This window comes from Herpailurus yagouaroundi, unplaced genomic scaffold (assembly GCF_014898765.1).
Source record: "Herpailurus yagouaroundi ecotype Mexico unplaced genomic scaffold, PumYag 197, whole genome shotgun sequence".
Taxonomy (NCBI): domain Eukaryota; kingdom Metazoa; phylum Chordata; class Mammalia; order Carnivora; family Felidae; genus Herpailurus; species Herpailurus yagouaroundi.
The window spans coordinates 28709452-28734245 of record NW_024412428.1 but is presented as its reverse complement, the minus strand read 5'-3'; the positions used below and the strand labels follow the sequence as shown (position 1 = coordinate 28734245).

At 38.3% G+C, this 24794-nt stretch overlaps 1 protein-coding gene across 11 annotated transcripts in view; it reads right to left on the bottom strand.

Annotated features, from left to right (window-relative positions):
* The window catches only part of MTRF1 (mitochondrial translation release factor 1), a 57754-nt gene that overhangs the window by 7753 nt on the left and 25207 nt on the right, over positions 1-24794 (bottom strand). For 10 of the 11 annotated variants that reach the window (XM_040448573.1, XM_040448575.1, XM_040448574.1 and 7 more), the window contains 6 exons: positions 24507-24598; positions 23048-23129; positions 22741-22848; positions 13360-13532; positions 5684-5801; positions 1573-1709 (listed from right to left, as the gene is read on the bottom strand). In XM_040448573.1, the coding sequence (XP_040304507.1) occupies positions 1573-1709; positions 5684-5801; positions 13360-13532; positions 22741-22848; positions 23048-23129; positions 24507-24598 (710 nt within the window). The remainder of the gene's footprint in view (positions 1-1572; positions 1710-5683; positions 5802-13359; positions 13533-22740; positions 22849-23047; positions 23130-24506; positions 24599-24794) is intronic. The other variant, XM_040448571.1, reaches the window with a different exon arrangement.

Sequence of the window (24794 nt, the reverse complement as noted above, 5' to 3'; positions counted from 1 at the left end):
CACACACACACACACACACACACACACACACACACACACACACACACTATTTGTATCAGACCAATATTAAATACTCATTTTAAAAATTACTGTGTAGGGGCGCCTGGGTGGCGCAGTCGGTTAAGCATCCGACTTCAGCCAGGTCACGATCTCGCGCTCCGTGAGTTTGAGCCCCGCGTCAGGCTCTGGGCTGATGGCTCAGAGCCTGGAGCCTGTTTCCGATTCTGTGTCTCCCTCTCTCTGCCCCTCCCCCGTTCATGCTCTGTCTCTCTCTGTCCCCAAAATAAATAAACGTTGAAAAAATAAATAAATAAATAAATAAAAATAAAAATTACTGTGTAAACATTTGGTACTGAAATGCCAAATAGCAAGTAAATCCCAATGTCTTTTATTAATCCAAATGTCACAAAATTTATCGTGTTTACATTATCACTTACTTGCCAAAAAGCAATGGTTTGTTAATGAGCATTCCTATCTGCAAATGTATATACTGATCCTGAACCACAGTCTAGGATTACCACAAAGAGAGGATTATTCTCCCATTTATCCCATCACTTTTACTAGTTGGAAGTTACAATGTGCATAAGGAAAGCTAGAAGGACAAAAGTGTGAAGAGACCAGGTAAAAAAAATAATTAATGTTTAAAGTTTATATAATTCATTATCCTTCCCAATTTAGGGCAGCATACCTATCCACAAACAATACAAAGCACACTTTCTCTTCCAACCTCTCTCAAAGACAAACTTAACCTTTTTTAGGATTTAAAATCCCACAATAATTTGTTTACTTATATCAATGACACTTATTCATTTTGTTTAACCTTTATCTACATATTTGAATAAATATCATACATTTATATGGTACAAAATTCAGAAAGTACAAAAGGTATATATAGTGGCCAATAAATCTCTCTTCTACCCCCACCCCACATCCCATCAGTAGCAATCACCATTATAGGTTTTTTGCAGTGACATTTACTTTTGATCCCACAGAGTTTTTAAAAAAGCATAAGTTTTTAAATTAAAAAAATCTGCAACTATCCTAATTTCCAGAGAAGTTTTTTATCTTTTAACCTAATCTCCTCTCAAGATAGTCACGATACAAACACTGGAGGGAAACAACTGGGAAATAATTCGGAGTTTACGCATATCTCATCTGTTCATTTTTTTAAAAAATGTTTTATTTATTTTTCAGAGAGAGAGAAAGCTAGGGAGGGACACAGAGAGAGGGAAACACAGAATCTGAAGCAGGTTCCAGGCTCTGAGCTGTCAGCACAGAGCCCGACGTGGGACTTGAACCCACGAACTGTGAGATCATGACCTGAGCCAAAGTCAGACGCTTAACTGACTGAGCCACCTAGGTGCCCCTCTCATCTATTCATTTGTAAACTGACACATCCAAATTTAGCCCTAACCTGCTAGTCCATATGCAATAAAATTATTGTTTATTTACAAATAAGCAAGTTTCTCTATGCTATCAGATATTCCCATTTGATCAAGAACAAACGCTGTATTTTCTACATAAAATTATGACTTTTTGTGCAGAGGTATCATTATACCAAATAAATCTTACCTGCAGTTTTCTAGTACTTTGTTGCTGACATTTGTCTTTCTCAATAATCTGCTGGTAGAGTCTAGCTCTCAACACACGCAAAGCTATCTCTTTATTTTTTATCTGTGATCGTTCTTGTTGGCATTCTACTACAAGCCCTGAAAAACGAGAATCAGAGGTAAACTGTAGCATCCAGAAGCCAAATTAAGATAGACCTGAGATGTCAATTATATCTTAATAAAACTGGAAAAAAATATTTTTATTTTAGACAGAGAGAAAGAGAGGGAGGGAGGGAGACCATAAACAGGGGAGTGGAGGTGGAGGGGAGAGAATCTTAAGCAGGCTCCACGCTCAGCATGGAGCCTGATGTGGGACTTGATCCCATGACCCTGGGATCATGACCTGAGCTGAAATCGAGTTGGATGCTCAACTGACTGAGCCACCCAGGTGCCCTGAGCTCAGGAATATTTCAGACTTAGCATACTTTAGAAACCAGCAGTAGATGGCCATTTAGATTCAGATATCTAAATGAGATACCTCAGATGAGAAGAGTGGAAGCAGTAGCATCTGCATCCCACAGCTCTGCCTCTCCCTCCCAGCTGATTGACACAACAGCCCGACAGAGTGAACTGCTGCTACCCCCATGCAGTGCTGCTCCATTCTGTTTTAGTCAAAGAGCAGTCAGCTTTTCCCCTTTAAGCCACAAATACACACAGAGCTGATGTTTTAAAAATGACTTTATACAACCCAAATGTCTGTCAATAGATGAATGGATAAAGAAGATGTGGGGAGTGCTTGTGTATATTCATTTATAAGTGTGTGTGTGTGTGTGTGTGTGTGTGTGTGTGTGTGATGGACTATTACTCAGCCATAAAAAAGAATTAAGAAAGAGAACGAAATCTTGCCATTTGCAACAACATGGATCTAGAGGGTACAAATGGTAAGTGAACTGTCAGTCAGAGAAAGACAAATACCATATGATATTGTTCATATGTGGAATTTAACAAACCAAACAAACAAAGGAAAAAAGAGACACACAAAAAAATAGACTCTTAAATATATAGAACAAAATGGTGGTTAGCGGGGGAAGTAGGTGAGGGGATGAGTGAAAGAGGTGAAGGGGATTAAGAATACACATATTGTGATGAGCGTTGAATAATGTATAAAATTGTTAAACTACTACATTATATACTTCAAACGAATATAACACTGTAAATTAATTATACTGGAATTAAAAACATAAGTTGAAAAGAAAAAAAATGACTTGATACAGTTGCCTCTTGAACAAGGTTTGAACCTGCACAAGTCCACGTATATACGTAGATTTATTTTTTTTATTTTTATTTTTTTTTTAAATTTTTTTTTCAACATTTATTTATTTTTGGGACAGAGAGAGACAGAGCATGAACGGGGGAGGGGCAGAGAGAGAGGGAGACACAGAATTGGAAACAGACACAGTTTTGGAAGTTTTAGCCTCAGCAATCAGACAACAAAAAGAAATAAAAGGCATCCAAATCAGCAAGAAAGAAGTCACTCTTTCACTATTTGCAGATGACATGATGTCATTTATGTAGGAAACATGAAAGACTCCACCACAAAATTGCCAGAACTAATACATGAATTCAACAAAGTCACAGGATACAAAATCAATGTACAGAAATCTGTTGCATTTCTATACACCAATAGTGAAGCAGCAGAAAAAGAAATCAAGGAATTGATGCCATTTACAATTGCACCAAAAATAATAAGATAACTAGGAATAAACCTAACTAAGGAGATAAAAGATCTGTACTCTGAAAGCTATAGAACACTTCTGAAAGAGGGGCGCGTGGGTGGCTCAGTCGGTTAAGCGGCCGACTTCGGCTCAGGTCATGATCTTGCGGTCCGTGAGTTCCAGCCCCGCGTCGGGCTCTGTGCTGACAGCTCGGAGCCTGGAACCTGCTTCCGATTCTGTGTCTCCCTCTCTCTGACCCTTCCCCATTCATGCTCTGTCTCTCTCTGTCTCAAAAATAAATAAACGTTAATAAAAAAAAAAATTTAAAAAAAAAGAACACTTCTGAAAGAAATTGAAGATGATACAAAGAAATGGAAAGACATTCCATGCTCATGGATTAGAAGAGCAAACATTGTTAAAATGTCTATACGACTCAAAGTAATCTACGTATTTAATGCAATCCCTATCAAAATTCCAGCAGCATTTTTCAGAGTTAGAACAAACAAGGTTGTATAGAACCACAAAAGCCCCTGAATGGCCACAGCAATCCTGAAAAAGAAAACAAAGGTGAAGGCACCACAATTATGGACTTCAAGCTGTATTACAAAGCTGTGGTCATCAAGACAATATGGTACCGGCACAAAAACATACACTGGATCAATGGAATAGAACAGAAAGCCCAGAAAAAATGACCCACAACCATACGGTCAACTAATCTTCAACAAAGCAGGAAAGAATATCCAATGGAAAAAATATAGTCTCTTACACCCTACACAGAAATAAATTCAAAATGGATGCAAGATCCAAATCTGAGACAGGAAACAATAAAAATTCTAGAGAATAACACAGGCAGCAACCTCTTTCACCCAGGCCGTAGCAAATTCTTACTAAACACATCACTGGAGGCAAGGGAAACAAAAGCAAAAATGAACTATTGGGACTTCATCAACATAAAAAGCTTCTGCACAGTGAAGGAAACAATCAGCAAAACTTAAAGGTGACTGACAGAATGGGAGAAGATATTTGTAAATGACATATCAGATAAAGGGTTAGTATCCAAAATCTGTAAAGAACTCAACAAACTCAACACCCCCAAAACAAATAATCCAGTTAAGAAAGGGATAGAGAATACATGAATAGATGTATTTTCTAAAGAAGACATCCAGATGGCTTTTGTCCAGACATGAAAAGATGCCCACCATTGCTCATCATCAGGGAAATACAAATCAAAACCACAATGAAGTATCACTTTACACCTGTCAGAATTAACAACATAGGAAACAAAAGATGTTGGCGAGGATGTGGAGAAAGGGGAACCCTCTTAAAGTGTTGGTGGGAATGCAGACTGGTACTCTGGAGAACAGCATGGAGGTTCCTCAAAAAATTAAAAACAGAACTATCCTACGACCTAACAATTACACTACCAGGTGTTTACCCAAATGATAGAAAAATACTGATTTGAAGGGGCACATGCACCCTGATGTTTATTACAGGATTATCAACAATAGCCAAACTATGGGAAAAGCCCAAATTTCCATTGACTAATGAATGGATAAAGAAGCTGTGGTATATCAGGGTTCCTGGGTGGCTCAGTTGGTTAAGCATCCAACTTCAGCTCAGGTCATGATCTTACGGTTTGTGGGTTTGAGGCCCACATCGGGCTCTGTGCTGACAGCTCAGAGCCTGGAGTCTACTTCAGATTCTGTGTCTCCCTCTCTCTGTGCCCCTCCTCCACTTGCTCTCTCTCTCTCTCCCAAAAATAAATAAATGTAAAAAAAAAAATAAAAAAATAAAGGTGTGGTGTGTATATATACACGCAATGAAATATTACTCAGCCATCAAAAAGAATGCAATCTTGCCATTTACAATGATACGAATGGAACTAGAGTATATTATGCTAGGCGAAGTAAGTCCATAAGAGAACAACAAATACCACATGATTTCATTCATATGTAGAATTTAAGAAACACAACAGATGAACACAGAGTAAGGGAAGGAAAAATAAGATAAAAATAGAGAGGAAGGCAAACGATAGAGACTCTTCAAAACAAAGAAGAAACTGAGGGTTGCTGGAATGGAGGTGGGGGGGATGGGCTAAATGGGTGATGGGTATTAAGAAGGTACTTGTTGGGATAAGCACTGGGTGTTATATGTAAGTGATGAATCACTAAATTCTCCTCCTGAAACCAACTATGACACTATATGTTAACTAATTAGAATTTAAATAAAAATTTGAAACGGAGAAAAAAAGTGGAATATGAACACACTGGGGACCTCAGACCCATGATCCCAATGTCAACTTAAAGAGTTGGTGCAAGAAACAAGACACCAACACAAAACTATTTTCTTCTCAACGTTGAATAGTTTTGTAAGATGTAAAAACAGGTTAAAAGTACAAAAGCAAAGGGACTTGATTACCTGTGGGGACATGGACGAGTCTGACAGCACTATCAGTTGTATTAACATGCTGACCTCCTGCTCCTTTGGCTCGAAATGTATCTATTCGCAAATCCTTGGGGTCTATTTTCACATCTACCTAGAACCAAAAGTACAACGTAAGTAAATTCTACGTCCAACAAATGTTTTAATACTTAAAACTAAGAAAGAGCTTATACCCAAGAAAGAACCGTAAACTCCCTATATCAACTGATGCTATTTTTTGACACTGATTATGTTGCTATGAGATCATGGGGTTAGGCAATCTCTCAAGTTTGCTCACACACCATGCCACAAAGCCACATTTGATAGAAAATATCCATATATACGTATGCGTGTATGCATAAAGTTGATCCTCATTATTCCGACTATATGCAAATTCACCTACTTTATTTGTTCCCCATATCAATTATTGCTGCACTTTCACAGTCACGAGGTGACATGCGCAGAACTGTAGAAACTCCAAGCTGCTCTGTATGTGCACATTCCCAGCTGAGGTCGAACAAGGTGACACTTGGGTTTCTTTTTTCAGTATGGCCAGAGAATGAAGACAGGAGGGGGCAGAGCAGCGTAGTGCAAGAAGCTTTGGCTCTTGGGTCAGTTGGATGGGGTTTGAACCCCAACTCAGGCATCTGTTAATGAAGTAGCCTCAGGCAAGTCACCTAATACTTGTGAACCTCATTTTCTCTTTGTAAAATAAAGAAAATAGACTCTACCATGACAGGTTACTTTTAAGATTATAATCCATGTAAGATAAATAGATACAGAAATATATAGGTATATAAATATATGTATATACACGCATACATATTTCCCCTAGGGGAAATGATGGTTCAATATTTGCTAAATCAGTGTTTGCTGAGACTTCACAAAACATAACTACTGTGAATACTGAGAATCGACTATGTGTACTTATTAGTGGACTAAATGGTAGCATCCAAAAAGATATGTTCATGTTCTCACCACTAGAACCTTATTTGGAAAAAGAGATTTTGCAGCTGTAATTGATTTAAGATGAGATCATCCTGGATTATTCAAATAGGCCCTAAATCCAGTAAGAAGTGTCCTTAGAGGAGAAAGTAGAGGAGAGGAACGTGTGCATTCAGAGGTATCTAGCTTGCATCCAAGGAACACCTAGAGACACTAGAAACTGGAAGTAGCAAGGCAGCCTTCACCCTTAGAAGCTCTGGAAGGAGTATGGTCCTGCCAATACCTTGATTTTAGACTCCTGGCTTCTAGAACTGTGAGAAAATAATTTTTTTTTTCTGTTTCCAGCCCCTAAATTTGTGGTAATTTGTTACACACACACACACACACTACAAAATACGATGTTTTTCAGGGGAGAACTAACATCTTGTTCCACATTTATCATTTATTTGTATGAATGGCAGCGAGTCTGATTTTTCTCTTTGTAGAGTAATAACAGGGTCAGTTTTAGACTCTAATATACAATTTGGTTATTCTTTTGTTTCCTCTAAAATGAATACTATACTGTGAAGAAAAGATTATACAGCTTTTGTTAAAATATGCCAGTGTTGGCTACCTTAAAATTTCAATAAATGCTAAAGAGAAGTGGAGCATCTGGGTGGCTCAGTCGGTTGAGCATTCGACTTCGGCTCAGGTCATGATCTTGTGGTTTGTGAGTTCAAGCCCCATATTGGGCTCACTGCTCTCAGAGTGTCAGCGCAGAGCCTGCTTCAGATCCTCTGAACCCCTCACTCTGCCCCTCCCCCACTTGCACGGTCCCAAAAAATAAATACTTTTTTAAAAACAAACACTAAAGAGATGAGTAATTTCCCATTTTTTGTGGTTACAGTATATTAAATAGTCATGTAGTAAATATATGTATATTATATGTCCTATTCTCTTAAATGTTATAACTACCTAATGACTGTTGGAAAATGCTGAACAAAGAAACAGTGACTTAATGAAATACAAAGAATTTTAAATGTCAATTAAGAGAATAAGACTTTGCTCTTTTATGAAAATGAAACTCCACTACATGAGTTTAATTTTCAAGAATATGAAGAGAATAAGAGGATAGGTGAAAATGGGGTGGAAGGAATAAGGAGGGAAGCAAGAAAACTCTATGGTTTTGATTTCTGAACTACATAAATGTTTGCATACACCAAGAGTGAAATTATATAAAAGAGGAAAGAAAACTCAAATGCTAATACTTAATAGGAACAGAAACAAATGAATCAAAATATTTACCACAATGATATCATAAGCACATAGAAAAACATTATTTCAGATGGTCTTTGAACATAGTGCTTTGACTATGCTTTCCTGGTAGGCAATATCCTAAGGACAGAATTCTTAAACAGTACTCAGTAGTTTGCTAATTTTAAAAACATTTTATATATGCTACATAATAAATAAAAACATAAATATATTAACGTGATTAAGAAATAAAATTTTACTCACGTGTAAAGAGATATAAATACAAAATGCAAGATGGTGAGGAGGAAATACTCCCTTAATGTTAAATTTGAGTTGGTAATACTAGTAATTGGTACCAGTTATTTAAAATCATATGTATATCGTAGCTCTGTACATTAAAGAATCTAAATGTAAGCACACATTAGTAATAATGAGCATACATAGTACCCAGCTCTTAATTTCTGGGTATATTTCTCACCAAAAGAAACGAGATCTGACACCAAGTCTGAGGCAGACAGATAGAAGTTGGGCTTAGGATATCTAATTATACCAGAAAGCAAGGATATGTTCAAAAACTAATGGGGTCATTTCAAAAAGAGCTGCCCTAAAAAGGCTACCACTGACCAAATCAGAGACAAATTGAACATTAAACACAACAGTGATTAGAACTCACAAACTGTAAGTCTATAATGAGGTCAATAATGAAATAATATTGAGTTTATAATGAGGTAAAATAAAAGACAAAGAAAGAAGGAAGGAGGAGAGAGGATATATTAGTGAGGAAAGTTCTTTACAGAAAAGAATGCCAGTTAATAAATGCAGAAGAAAAGACAGTTAGAATATTACCATCTTGCAACCCCAAAGAAAATAACTGATTCAGGCAAAAAGATCACTAATGGATGTTAAGATCATTGAAAAGTTGTTGGAAATAGGATATATGTACCCTAGAGATTCCTCAGGAACTGCAAAGAGAAAAATATAATTTTTAAACGGTGATAGTTTTATGGTCACGATGTTTAAACTAATCCTCACTAAAGTCAGACAATCTGATATTATGTGTCTTCTGATAAAATGCAACATGAATATAAGTGCCTATAAAGTATTCTTGATCAAAATGAGTAATCTGAGGCGCCCTGGGTGGCTTAGCTGGTTAAATGTCCAATGTTTGATTTCAGCTCAGGTCATGATCTCACGGTCATGAGTTTGAGCCCCACATCGGGCTCTATGCTCATAGCATGGAGCCTACTTCTGATCTTCTGTCTCCTTCTCTCTGCCCCTCCCCTGCTCATGCTCTGTCTCTCTCAAAAATAAATAAACATTTAAAAAAAAAACCACAAAAAACATATAACCTGAATGCAATAGGATAAAGGAATGAGTTAAAGAGTACCATGAGGAAACAAATTCTATAAGACAAATGGTCTAGACTCTTCAGAAAATTAACGTCATTAAAAAAAAAAAGGGTTGGGAGACTGTTCCAACCTTAAAGATATATATGACTTAATGACAAGGTATGAAACTGGATGGAATCCTGATTTAAAAAAAAAACAAAACCTAGAGATAACTCCACAGAACTCCTAAAACCCTCTGAATTTCCTATGATAAGACTGATGAATTGCACCAAAACCCATAAAATACCAGGAATAAACCTAACCAAAGAGGTGAAAAGTCTATACACTGAAAACTATAGAAAGCTTACAGAAGAAATTGAAGAAGACACAAAAAAATGGAAAAAGATTCCATGCACAAGGATAGGAATAACAACTATCATTAAAATGTCAATACTACCCAAAACAATCTACATATTCAATGTAATCCCTAACAAAGTAACACCAGCATTCTTCACAGAGCTAGAACAAAGAATCTTAAAATTTGTATGGAACCAGAAGAGACCCCAAATAGCCAAAGCAATTCTGAAAAACAAAACTAAAGCTGAAGGCATCACAATGCTGGACTTCAAGCTGTATTACAAAGCTGTAATCATCAAGATGGTATGGTACTGACACAAAAACAGACACTTAGATCAGTGGAACAGAATAGAGAACCCAGAAATGGACTCACAAACATATGGCCAACTAATCTTTGACAAAGCAGGAAAGAATATCCAATGGGATAAAGACAGTCTCTTCAGCAAATGGTGCTGGGAAAACTGGACAGCAACATGCAGAAGAATGAACCTAGACCACTTTCTTACACCATACACAAAAATAAACTCAAAATGAATGAAAAACCTAAACATAAGACAGGAAGCCATCAAAATCCTAGAGGAGAAAGCAGGAAAAAACCTCTTTGACCTTGGCCACAGCAACTTCTTACTCAACATATCTCTGGAGACAATGGAAACAATAGCAAAAATGAACTCTTGGGACCCCATCAAGATAAAAGGCTTCTGCATGGTGAAGGAAACAATCAGCAAAACTAAAAGGCAACTGGGAGAAGATATGTGCAAATGACATATCAGATAAAGGGTTAGTATCCAAAATCTATAGAGAACTTATCAAACTCAACACCCAAGAAAACAAGTAATCCAGTGAAGAAATGAGCAAAAGACATGAATAGACACTTTTCCAAAGAAGACATCCAGATGGTTAACAGACACATGAAAAAATGCTCAACATCACTCATCATCAGGGAAATACAAATCCAAACCACAATGAGATACTACCTCACACCAGTCAGAATGGGTAAAATTAACAGCTCAGGCAATGACAGATGTTGGTGAGGATGCAAAGAAAAAGGGACCCTTTCACACTACTGGTGGGAATGCAAACTGGTGCAGCCAGTCTGGAAAACAGTATGGAGGTTCCTCAAAAAATTAAAAATAGAACTACCCTACAACCCAGCAATTGTACTACTAGGAATTTATCCAACAGATACAAAAATGCTGATTTGAAGGGCACATGCACCCCAATGTTTATAGCAGAACTATCACCAACAGCCAAAGCATGGAAAGAGCCCAAATGTCCATTGACAGATGAATGGATAAAGAAGATGTGGCATATATACACAGTGGGAATATTACTCAGCAAAATTATGCTAAGCGAAATTAGAGAAAGACAAATATCGTATGATTTCACTGATATGTGGAATTTAAGATACAAAACAGATGAACATAAGGGAAGGGGAGCAAAAATCACATAAAAACAGGGGGGCAAAACATAAGAGATTCTTAAATATGGAGAACAAACAGAGGGTTACTGGAGGGGTGATGGGTAGGGGGATGGGCTAAATGGGCAAGGGGCATTAAGGAAGACACTTGTTGGGATGAGTGCTGGGTGTTATACGTAGGGGATGAACCACTGGATTCTATTCTTGAAATCATTATTGCACTATATGCTAACTAACTTGGATGTAAATTAAAAACAAATTATTAAAAAATAAAGACTGATGAAGGTATTTTGTTGTACACAACAAGCCCCCTTTTAAGTGTATGTTAATAAGAGGTGATTTCTAAAGCCCTTAGATAACCACACGATGGGGGCTGACCGCCAGGGGGACTAATCCTGTGATTGGAGGACTGGAATTTTCAGCTCTACTGCCCCCACCCCAACTTTCAGTGAAGGGAAAGGAACTGGAGGTCAAATTAATCGCTAGTGCCCAATGGTTTAATCAATCATGGCTATGTATAGAAGTTTCCATGAAAATCCTCAAGACACAGAGTTCAAAGAACTTTCAGGCTGGTGAACACGTGGAGGTGCAAGGAGGGTAGTGAACCTAGACAGGGTAGGGGAGCTCTGCACGTCTTCGCATGTACTTTGCCCCATACATCTCTCCCATATGGCTGTTCCTGAATTGTATCTTTTGTAATAAACAACTTTTCATAGTAACTGAGTTCTGTGAGCTACTTCAGTAAATTATCGAGCTCAAGGATGGGGTTGTGGAAACCTCTCAATTCATAGCCACTTGGTCAGAAGCACAGGTGACACCCTGGACTGGTGACTGACCTCTGAGGTGGGAGGGAAGGGAGACCAGTGGGAATGAGCTCCTAGCCTGTGGGGTCTGATGCTATTTCCTGGTAGGTCATGTCAGAATTGAGTTGACTTGTAGGACAGCTGCTTGGTGTCCACAGATTATTGAGAAATTGCTTGCTCGCGGAAAAAAAAGCTCGACACACTTAGAGTGGAGGAGTATTCTGTGAGTAAACAGAACGTGCAGGAGTTTTTCCTAGAAGATAATATTACAGCATTATGGCAGATTTTCACAAATAATGGTATTATTTAAGTAGGAAAATGTCCTAATCTTAAAAGATGTTAAGTTGAAGATTTGGAGGATAAAGCCTCATAGTGTCTGCTATACTCTTTACAGTTATTTAAAAAAATGTGTACACATACACACATAGGAATCCCGCAAATATGGCAAAATGTAAATGGGTATTGACTACAGGTGAAGGTTATGTAAGTTTTTAGTGGCAGTCTTTCAATTTTCTGTATATTTAAAATAAAATTTTAAAAAGGAAAAAAAAATAGGCAATATGGCTGTATTCAACTAATAAGATAATAGACCCCATATAGATATTATGTCACTGCCCTCAACATATTATCTATGGAATTCATTTCCACAGATAAAACTTAAGCAACATTATAAAAACTTTGTGAATTCTGTTTTATGAAGAGAATTGGCTTCTATTTAAAAAGCAAAAGAAAACACCCTGGTGAGGCATAAGAAGGGCAACTTTACCTTGGGAAGAGTTAAGATTTCCCAATATAGACTACAAAGTTCAATGTGTATCATCAAAAACCAGTTTCCTAGTGCTGGAGAGGATGTGGAGAAATGGGAACCCTCTTGCACTGTTGGTGGGAATGCAAACTGGTGCAGCCACTCTGGAAAACCGTGTGGAGGTTCCTCAAAAAATTAAAAATAGACCTACCCTATGACCCAGCAGTAGCACTGCTAGGAATTTACCCAAGGGATACAGGAGTACTGATGCATAGGGGCACTTGTACCCAAATGTTTATAGCAGCACTCTCAACAATAGCCAAATAGTGGAAAAAGCCTAAATGTCCATCAACTGATGAATGGATAAAGAAATTGTGGTTTATATACACAATGGAGTACTACAGGGCAATGAGAAAGAACGAAATATGGCCCTTTGTAGCAACGTGGATGGAACTGGAGAGTGTGATGCTAAGTGAAATAAGCCATACAGAGAAAGACAGATACCATATGTTTTCACTCTTATGTGGATCCTGAGAAACTTAACAGAAACCCATGGGGGAGGGGAAGGAAAAAAAAAATGAGGTTAGAGTGGGAGAGAGCCAAAGCATAAGAGACTCTTAAAAACTGAGAACTGAGGGTTGATGGAGGGGTGGGAGGGAGGGAAGGGTAGGTGATGGGCATTGAAGAGGGCATCTTTTGGGATGAGCACTGGGTGTTGTACGGAAACCAATTTGACAATAAATTTCATATATTAAAAAAAAAAAATCAGTTTCCTAGAAGCTAAGGCTTGTCAGCAAAACACCTATTAAGCTGAAGTTGTCAATGCCTCCTGGTAAGGTTACCTCATCTGGTTGAGGGAGGACAATGACTGACATGGTTCCTGTGTGAATACGCTGCATTCTTGATGACAGGCCCACCTCGGGGATTCGTTGAACTCGGTGAATCCCACCTTCATACTTCAAATGCTTATATACACTGTCACCAGAAATTCGGGCAGCTGCATGATGTAGCCCACCTAGGAACATAAAATCCAAAAATATTAACTAGTTCTACTTTGAAAGGGATTTGGATCTTAAATGCCCTTACTCCCAGGCCTGAATCCAAGTACAGAGCCAAAGATGAGAACATAAACTAGGTACAAAACTGTATCTTCCCAAGGTCAATGTATTAACATATAAAAGGAAATATACCAAAATATTATTTATGCTTATCTCTGGGGAACAGAAGAACAATATATTTTTTTATTTTACTTTTTATACTTTTGTTTCTAAACATTCTGTAATGAACAAAATTTACTTTTATAAAAATTCTTCTAGAAAAAAAATACTGGGACATTTTCTTCAGTGAACTACCCTATGCAAGCGTAGGCCAGTATGGTGCCTATATAAAAGAAGGCTCACTAACATAAGAATTTATGTATTTATTTTAATTTATTTACTGTTTATTTTTGAGAGACAGAGAGAGAGACACAGAACATGAGCAGGGGAGGGGCAGAGAGAGAGGGAGACACAGAATCTGAAGCAGGCTCCAGGCTCTGAGCCATCAGCACAGAGCCTGACGTGGGGCTTGAACTCACCAACAGTGAGATCATGACCTAAGCTGAAGTCGGATGCTTAACTGACTGAGCCATCCAGGTACACCTTTATTTTTTTTATTAAAAAAAATTTTTTTTAGCATTTATTTATTTTTGAGAGACAGTGTGTGAGCAGGGGAGGGGCACAGAGAGAGGGAGACACAGAATCTGAAGCAGGCTCCAGGCTCTGAGCAGTCAGCACAGGGTCTGATGGGGGCTCAAACTCACGAGCCGTGAGATCATGACCTGAGCCGAAGTCAGACGCTTAACTGCTTAACCGACTGAGCCACCCAGGTGTCCCTCAGGTGCTCATTTAAAAAATAATTTATTTATTTTTTTTTTTTTTAATTTTTTTTTTCAACGTTTATTTATTTTTGGGTAAAAAATAATTTTTAATGTTTATTTATTTTTGCATGATGAATAATTCTATATAGGTCCTCCCAAGTTTTCAAGAATCTGTTGAAATTTAGCTCTTGCTTATTTATCTGTGGAACGTGAAGATAAACACAAAAAAATCTTCATGCGTAGGTTAGCCTTTTCTTATTGGACATATTTTTTTTTAATATTTTTATTATAAAATAATACACAGACATGGGGTACTTGATTGGCTCAGTTGGTTAAGCATCTGACTCTTGGTTTTGGCTCAGGTCATGGTCTCACAGTTTTGGGTTTGAGCCCTGCATCAGGCTACACTCTGACACTATAATGAAGTAGGGTCATTTTAATCATATGAAGATACTATTTTTAAAATACCACTATAAATCCAGGATTTGAGTATATCTATCATGTTTAAATCAATTGCAACTATTATCAATGAAGCTCAACTTGTCCATCTTTGTCCAGCAGGTGCTTTTTCAAGGTAATTTCTGAGTTCTTGTAGAGTATAACAGAGTTCTTACTATGGTATAACAAAATTTCCCAGGATTATCCTGAACTTTTCCTCCCCAAAACCTGGAATCAGTGATCTCTCCAAGAAGCCTTCATTCCTTTCAGAGAGAAATAATACTTCAATATTTTTAATATTTGGGCAGTAGGAATGTTCACTATTACTGGGTAGGTCATTGATTCCAGGTCTTTGCGTAGACAGAGACAGGAAATACGTCGAGTTCATACCTATGTTGGGAGACAACTCTGTATCGGTTTCTTGCATTTCTGCACATCTTGCAAATAAGGCACTGCCTGTCCTCTCGTTCCAGAAAATATTTTTAAGAGTGTTTGCATGGGAAACAGCTTTGGAGGTGCATCTCCCTCCAGAGCAAAGGACAAGTTTGCTTATGGCCTTGGAAGGTAAAGGTAGCATCTCCTTGTTAGAGCAATGGGCAAGCATGCTTACTTAAAAATTGTGAGATCGCTAAGCTCAGAGTTCCTCTCATATAATGAAACCTACTGCATAGGCAGTTATCTGGCTTCGAGTTGCCTTATAGGACCTGGGGCTCATTGAACCAAAACAAAAATGGTGATATTCTGCTTACTGCTATTGCGAGCAATAACCTGTCCTCTGTCTCTGACCCACAAAACTGTGGCATGCTAACTTGTTAGCTTGCAAGTAGGGCAAAATCTCAGACCATTTGCAGTTCTTGACAATTAATACTTCCAGGGTAAATTCAAGATGACAGCCTCTTCTCTATTGCTCTTGTCTTCCATTCCAAGAATCTTGGTTCTTAAGGACAGGGAAGATACTACAATATCTCATAATTATTCATCTATTTTATCCCATAGTACACATACAACAGTCTAGAATAACTATGCTAGTTCTGCCACAACATGATTACTAAAAACATTAAAAGTTGCTCTTCCTGTTCTCCCATTTTTCAAATGATTGTATTCTATACTGTCAGATACAGTTCTAAAACACTATTATTTTCCTTAGTCCTCAAATAGACCTAGTTCTGCAGGTAACCACATGCATGCTCACCTCTACTCCTTATGTTGATACTTCATATTTTAGTTCTAAACTTTTATCTTCTAGTAGATTCCTCAGAAAGGGAACATGGGAAAAGGACTTCTTGAATCCCTGCATATTGAGAAGTTTGTATACTTATACTCATAAGTCAGTTTTGCTGCTTATAAAATCCTTAACTCAAACTTCCTTCCCCTGGGTTAACTATGCTGCCACTGCTGCTGCCATGTTCCTAAGATGTTTCTAGTGAAGACTCAGTGCTCTGACATCAGATCTAACCACTTGGTTTCTAAAGTCAGCATGGTGGACAAAAATTGGCCATAATTTTAGATTACCCTAGAAAACGACTTAGGAAGGTAACTTATCAGAGACTGACATACCCTCTCTTTTTAAGATTTTATTTTTAAGTTATCTCTACATCTAACATGGGGCTCAAACTCACAACCCCAAGATCAAGAGTCGCACGTTCCACTGACTGAACCAGCCAGGCGCCCCTGACACACTGTCTCTTAGTAAGTCCAACACAGCTGGTCTTCCTCCAGTGATGGAACAAATTACTGTTTATCTTCTTGAATACCAGATAAAGAAGCTGACTAGCATTTAGCAGTCAGATGATATGAAAAATGTAATTGTTTATCATTAATACTCAGGGTAGTCAGATGCTCATATTATGAAAGATACCTAGAAACTGAGACAGAGTGAGGCCACAACAATTAAATTTTCCATCTCATACTCACTCTGTACTTTTAATATTATTCCCCTCACCTCCCCCCCCTTTAACCTACTTCATGTTGAGGGCACATATTTGAATTTATATGACCTGAAAGGAGAAGGCTGCAACTTTACTGTACAGATTACTAGAGCCAATCTTAGGCTGCCTGGGTTCAAATTTAAGCTTTTCCTCTTCCTAGTGCGTGTCCACAGGCAAGTTATTTCATTTGTTCATGCTCTGGTTTCCTTACTTGTAAATGGTAATTATAACTAGGGCTACAGTATGGAAAGCCATTCACATTGCAGACTATGTGAGTAGTGCTTCAAGGCATAAGTAAGCATATGATATAGTGCTGAATTCAACCTACCTCCAAGGGTTGTTGTGAGGAATAACTGAGATAAACACTTGTAGAGCATTTAGCAGTATTGACATTTAGCCATCAATAAGTATCAGTAGTTCAGTTACTGAGAGCGTATCATTGGCTCTCCTGGGCCAGTCTGATATCATGTGGAAGAGAATGATGATCCCTGTGAACTGGGGCACCTGGGTGGCTCAGTCAGTTAAGCGGCCGACTTCAGCTCAGGTCACAATCTCGCAGTCCATGGGTTTGAGCCCCATGTTGGGCTCTGTGCTGTCATGACAGCTCAGAGCCTGGAGCCTGCTTCAGATTCTGGGTCTCCCTCTCTCTCTGCCCCTTCCCTGCTTGCTCATTCTCTCTCTCTCTCTCTCTCTCTCTCTCTCTCTCTCTCTCTCCTCTCTCTCTCTCTCTCTCAAGAACAAACAAAGATCCTGTGAACTAAATTATGATGTAGGGCAGAAATGATATACCTCTGAGGTAGGAGAGTGAGGTGCACTGCTGGCCTTGCCAGCTGAAAGAAAACTGCTTTTGGTGGTCCTAACTGGCAGGTGTGGAGAAAAAAAAGTATTTGTCAGATCAACAGCTACATACCAGGTATCAGGGGCTGTGAATTTGCTCAAGCAATGAAACCACATCTGGTACAGCTGCTGTCATTAGAATCACCAGCTGGCTAAGCTTATAATAATCCACTGTCATTCACTGGGATCTGATCTACCTTCTTTATAGGTCAAATAAACAAGTTGAAAAGGGATGCGGTAGGAATCATCAACTGTGCATCTTTTAAGTCCTTGATGGTGGCACTAATCTCTGCAATCTCTTTAGGAATGCAGCATTGCTTTTGGTTTACTATTTTCCTAGGCAGAGGCAATGCTGATGGCTCCTACTTGGCCTTTCTCATCATCTAGTCCTCACCCCACAGGTCAAGGAAAATAATATGGGATTCTGCCAGCTGCTGAGTATATCTGTTCCAGCTATGTATCCAGAACTGGGAAACCATTGCAGGATGGGTTTGGGAACCCACCAGGCCCACTGTGAGAGGAACCTCTCTTCTAAGTGCTGGGCCACAGTGATGTTTTGGGTCTCCTGGAATCAGTGTCATTTCAGAGCCAGTGTCCAGTAGTCCCTGAAAAGTCTGGTTATTTCCTTTTCTGCAGGACACAGTTACCCTTGGAAAAGGCCACAGACCCCTTTTGGGAGAATGCTGAGAGAAGAGTGAAGAGTATAAATATTTGGCAATATACTGGGGTCCTTCCTCAAGGGGACCCAGCATCCCCTTTATTCAAGGGGTTTGGGCCTGTAAACCGGCTCAGGTCTGAGAACTGATTGAGGAGCCATGACTTGTTTTTATGATTAAAGTTAGATTTCTGTTCACTTGACCTAACACTTTTCTGCTTATACAGATCAAGTAAGAATTTACGGGGCTTCCTATCTATTTTCCCTCTAGAGACGCCATGGTCAACTAGCCAATGCCATAGGTCTATACGCATCAGACTACTGACTGCTGCTTTGACTCTACTGTCCATGACAGCAACTGTACCCACCTTGCCTCTGCTGCTGAGTGCTGCCACTTGCCCCCTGCCACCCTGAAATCCAATTACTCCCATTGCATTTAGGTTTCCCAATTGAGCTACCAAAGTCCCCACTCTAAGGTCTGGCCGACAGAGAAGAGCAATCATAGAGCTCTTCAAGGATGCCAGGGTTCCCCTTACAAATTTATTTCTCACATCTGTGGTAAAAAGTATGTCTTCTGGACACATAAAATGAATCATCACATTACGTGAAGCGACCTTTCCCTGAATTTAACTGGCAAGCAGAGTATAGCAAAACATAATTATAAACATTAAACTGTTGGGAGGGAGGAGATAATGTAATACACTTCATAGAATCCCTTTAACTTGGAATATATTTCAATTTATCAGATACCCAGTATACAGAATAACAGAGTTCAGACTTATACTACATATCCAGAGCTCTTGCCCTCTACTGCTTCCACAAAAACTATCTTTAATCATTTAGTTTGGACTATTTATGGAATGACTGAGTATTATCCCTATCTGTACCTACGGTCACAAAACTACAAGACTTTAAGTCACTCGATACATGAATTTTTGCATGAAAGTATGTTTTCTTTCAACCTTAGCTTTTAGGGCTGTGTGAATCTTTGGAGTTCCTCTCCATTTCAATTAAATATTAAAATATATAGAGAGAATTTAACATACATAGTTTATAAGGTAGGTACTTTTTACCCCTCTATTTTAGCCTTCCTAGTCACATCTTTTCTTCTCCTAATTATAAATAAATCAACTTTTAAGTATTTTATAATTATAATAAGTAGAGGTTTATTCTTAGTCTTTAATTAAAAAAAATTTTTTTTAACGTTTATTTAGTTTTGAGAGAAAGAGAGACAGAGCACAAGCAGGGGAGGGGCAGACAGAGAAGGAGACACAGAATCTGAAGCAGGCTCCAGGCTCTGAGCTGTCAGCACAGAGTCTGATGCAGGGCTTGAATCCACTAACCGTGAGATCATGACCTGAGCTGAAGTCGGACGCTTAACCAGCTGAGCCACCCAGGCACTCCACTTAGTCTTTAATTTTAAAGGTATAGAGTAAGGTATTTAAATTTTTCCTCCTTTAAAAAAAAAGTCCTTTTTGGAGTGCCTGAGAGGCTAAGTTGGTTAAGGGTCTGACTCTTGATTTCGGCTTAGATCACAATCTCACAGTCTGTAAGCCCGCCATTGGACTCTGCGCTTGGGATTCTCTCTCTCCCTCTCTCTCTGCCCCTCCCCTGCTTGCACGAACGCTCTCTCTCTCTCAAAATAAACAACTTAAAAAAAAAGCCTTTTTAACTTTTTAAGGTATCTCTATTTTATTTTTCCAGTAAGTCAGTCTATCTAAAAGAAAGGTTTCCCAAACATTGTCTAGGAATTGTTTAGGCTGCTCTACATTCCTGGAACAGAATCTCTTTCCCTGTTGTTATTGAGTTCATCTTTTGTTCTTGAAAACTGGATTCAAAATATACATCTGAGAGGTCATGATGACATTTACCACTATTCCCTTTTATAATGCTGTTTCTAAAAATTTTATTTTTTTAAGTAATCTCTATACCCAACGTGGGGCTTGAACCTATAACCCTGAGATCAAGAGTAGCATGCTCCACCAACCAAGTCAGCCAGGTGCCCCATAATGCTGCTATTTCTGATTATATTCTCCTTTAAACTCTCTCCTCTCTTGCTTCCATAATATTATATTGTCCTTGGGGCGCCTGGCTGGCTCAGTCGGTAGGGCATGTGACTCTTGATCTTGGGGTCATGAGTTCAAGCCCCATGTTGGGAATAGATATTACTTTCTAAACATATTATTACGCAGTCCTCATCCTTTTTCTGCTTATCTGACTCCTCTCTTTCTTTTGCCAATTAGTTAATCTTTCTAAATGTGGCCGTTCTCTAAGTTCCGATGCCTTACATGTTCCCTCTCCATAGACTCTCCCTCACGTATTCTCTCAGTGTTAGATGTGGCTATTGAATCTTTCTCCTTGATGCTGTTCTCTCACCCAAGCTCTGGCTACACAACTTCAGCATTTAGTGCATATTTCTGAATGGGTGTTCACTATAACCAGAGATTTAATAATTCACTCTGCGTTCCATCTTGAATGAATGTTGTAGTCTTCCCAGCTAGAAAGATTAGAATCCCGGTGGCTCATCTTGTTTGTGTCAGAATAGACTATGAGGATGGGGATGTATGATTCTGGATCTGACAAACTTAAGTTTAATCCTGGGACTGCCATTACTTACCATGTGATCTTGGATTAGGTACTTACTCTCTGAGCCTAACTCCTCATCTGTAAAATGGGATTAATAATATCTATCTCACAGGGCTATGAAGATCAAACCACCTACACTGCACCTGGACATGGGGGCAAGCACTAGGCCCTCTTTTGTCCATTCTTCCTTTGAAGATCTCCCATGTGTCTACTGCCAAGTGTAAATCTTAGTTATACCTGGATTTCTCTAATAAACTCTCTGCAGTCTGCTTAAATCTAGCTTCTTGATCCATCCTGCAAATTGCTGTCTAAATAATCTTAAAATATGTATTTATCAAGTCATATGCTTATTGATAAAATCTCCAACAGCTCTCTACTCCCCAACAATCAAGGCCTGTTCAGCTTTCAAGGCTGTTCAAACTGTACTCCCTTAAACTCATTTCCTATGACCTCCTATCACAAATGTGCTCTGGGTAAACTGGGGTCCTCATTGTCCTTCACACACACCAAGATCTTTCCTACCACCACATTGTTGCTCTGGTGGCTCCTTCCCTCTGCTTTCAATTCCTCTTTCCTGACCACTGGCTGTATTGAAAACCTGTACCAAGCACAACTTTGTTATTCATACATTTTCCTCCACTGTTTAACTTACTTCAATCCTTCTTCCTTTTTCCTGAGAGTTTGCAGTTCATTATTGGGTATCAATGTATAACCAAGAAGATAAAAACTTTCATATGGCTTAAAAGAATGGGGAAAAAAAAAAAGAATTACTACCAGATGTTCTGATTTAACATAATTGAGTATTTAAAAGTTTAAGGACTTGTATTGTTTGCTATTGTTTACATTGTATAAGTTTTTATCTGCCCAACTAGAGTGGTGTCTTAAAAATAAAGACAAATGATTAACTTTTTCTGCATTTCCATAAAAATTGAACACATAAAAAAAGAGAATAGATGCAAAGTCAGGAAACTCACACATGGTGCTGAGGGAAGGTAGAGAAAATGCTACTAAGGGCAATGAAATGAAGAGAGAAGTTGAGAGAATAAAAATGTGAGAAAAGTTTTTGAGATAATATGAAATAGGGAGAAGATTCTTTTTTTAACTTCAACATTATGATAATAAGAATATAAGGTGGATGGAATATGTTCAAAAGAGAGCTTCAAGAAAGCTCAGAAAGTTAAAATCCTTTATGAAGAACGATTTCAATGGATTTGGCAGAGAAGCATAAGGCTGAACCACTGGCAGACCAGATTTTTGGAAAGACTATTTTGTTATGAATATTTAACCTTTCAGATTATAAAAATTAAAGAGGTTAAAAAAGAATCTAATACATCATTAGCCACTCAGTCTAACTGATAATACTTTCAGGTTGTATCCCATAAATGATAAAGTTCTTAACATCAAAACCTTAACACATCTTTCTTTGAATAGAGAACAATGAGTTTCAAGGCAAGGTATACCTATCCTTCCCAGGGAAGTTTTCTCTAATTCAGACATTCCTTCCTTCACTACATCCCACTCCTGGTTAAGACCCCTATTAGGGTAAAGCCGCTGAGAATGATGAGCCTGTATCACAGCATTTAGTAGATACAGATAAAATGTTTTAAAAAATGGGAGGGGCACTTGGGTGGCTCAGTTGGTTAAAAGCCCATCAGACTCTTGATTTCACCTCAGGTCATGAGCCCATGGTTTATAGGCTCGAGCCGTGTTGGACTCTGTGCTCCCGGAACGGAGCTTGCTTGAGATTCTCTCTCCCCACTTCTCGCTGCCCCTCCCCCACTTTGCATGCGTGCACTCTCTCTCTCTTTCAAAATAAAAAAGAAAAATGTAAATAAAAAATGGGCCCACATGGTTCTAATGGAGATCAGACGTAAAATAATTTTTAGCATCATCTATGGACAAAATCCTCAAATATGCCTACCGTAATCAGCTGGTGTATAATTCAGAAGTTCAAATTTCCAGTTTTTATAGCTTGAATAATTCTGGTACATATCAAATATTTCCCGGGTAAACTGCTGGCAGATATCACCTAAAGAAAAATATATACAAAAATTATTCAGCACAAATTTTTAAGAGAGCCATTCTTAGGTACAGGCCTCTTAGGAAATGAGTAACTGGTTCCACAGTGAAACACATTTAATGGACTTATAAAGTTAAAGTGTGTCAAACCAAGGTAAAATTTAAGTATTTTTTTCTTGGATCATTTATAATAAAATTATTTAACTGACCTCCAGTAGTTCTTCCAGATGTCACCTCTAAAAGAACGTCATTTTTGTCATATTTCTCCTTTGGCACTAGACTCTGGAAAAGCTGAAAAAGGGGGAAAAATCAGCATTTGTGTGTATATTTTCTATGGTATACTATTGCTTGATTTTAGATAAAAGACCTCCAAACATTAAAAAATCAATAACACAATCATATAGCATCCCAACAAGGTCTAGTCATTAAATGCTATAAGTGGACCGGACCTAAAATAAGTGATCAGTTCATGCTAACAATGGAGCTACTTGTCAGGGTATTCTCCACAATGCTATCAGACAATCTTAATTTTCTAAAATGTCCAAGTGTAGATCAAAGTCCAGAGTGTTCCGTTCAATTTTTTCAGATTGTGCCTCTTATTAGTTCTGAACAGTAGCTTCTTTCATCTAATGAATGAAGTAAAACTTTGAAAGTCTTCACTTGCCAAAAATAAGGACTCCTTCCATATGACTATTCTCTCCTGCCATAGAGGACAGCAGGCCCCAGGTCATGCCCTGTGTTCTCAGGAGAGCTGCTCTGCTTAAAGAATGTACTGAGGTCCCCCAGGATAAGGCCCAAATAGTTTGAGCTGTGAAAAGAAAACAAGGGGTTTCCTAATAAAGAAAGTAACTAGCTTCCCTCTAAAGAAGAAAAAGGAAGCAGTTTTATTTTTTATTTATTACTAAAAGGTCTTGCAAATCAAACTAAAAGTTCCTACGTGTCATGACTCTCTCTACTGCTAATTTTTGAAATACGCCGTCTCTGCTAGAAATGATAGTTTATGGGAGAGAATATCAGACCAAGAGTGACACCCTACTTCTGGTTGACTTGCTGGTTAAACCACAGTAACCAGTAACTCCACCTCATTCCTCTCAACAAGCCCCACTATGGATCCCAGAATAGGGAGACTGATTGCAGGAAGATGGCAAATAGGACAGAAGCAAAGACAGTATACAGACAGCACTGTTTCTCGCTGTCCTTTAAACAAATCATCCGTTGAACTACAAGGAGCTAAAGACTTGTGTGAACCAACTGTGTCTACACCCTTTGATTCATCCCATTCTATCCAGAAAGCAAATTTTCAATCCTTAATTAACACAATCACTGCGAATACCTCCCCCTTTTCTAAGGCTTAAAAACTGTTGACTCTTCCTCTTGGTGAACTAAATTTCTTTACCAACATCTGTCTCCTTGCCTGGCAAGTTAATAGCTTTGGAATATGGATGCTCTTGGAGGAGGGGGAAAGGTGATATTTTCTTTGGCATCCGAATGGCTTCAATCTCATTATTCAATCTGTAGCAGATTACAGTATTAAACCCAGCTTAATCATTTATTATAAAAGAAGGCTTAATAAACTGGTGTTGGAAAGTACTTTGAGCACAATATATCCTAGCAAAACAATATTCTTTTATATTAACAAAATTGAGTAGTCTGCCACCTAAAACATACCTCACTGTATAACATATTGATTTTTTGAACCATGGTTTGTCTCTCTTCCAATGCAAGTTCTTGTAACTGCTTTTCATCTTGTTGATTTAGATCTACAAAACAGCAACAGAAATGATAAATGTTTTTAAATACTCATAGAGAAACTCTTAAACAGCTACTTAATCTCTGCCTACTAAGTTTTATTTCAGTTGTGAAGTAAAGATTTATACAAAAGAACAGTTAGAATAGACAATATCAATTAATAAGTACTTGTGAACTTTGTCTAAAAAAGTCAGCGTGAAAAGAAGT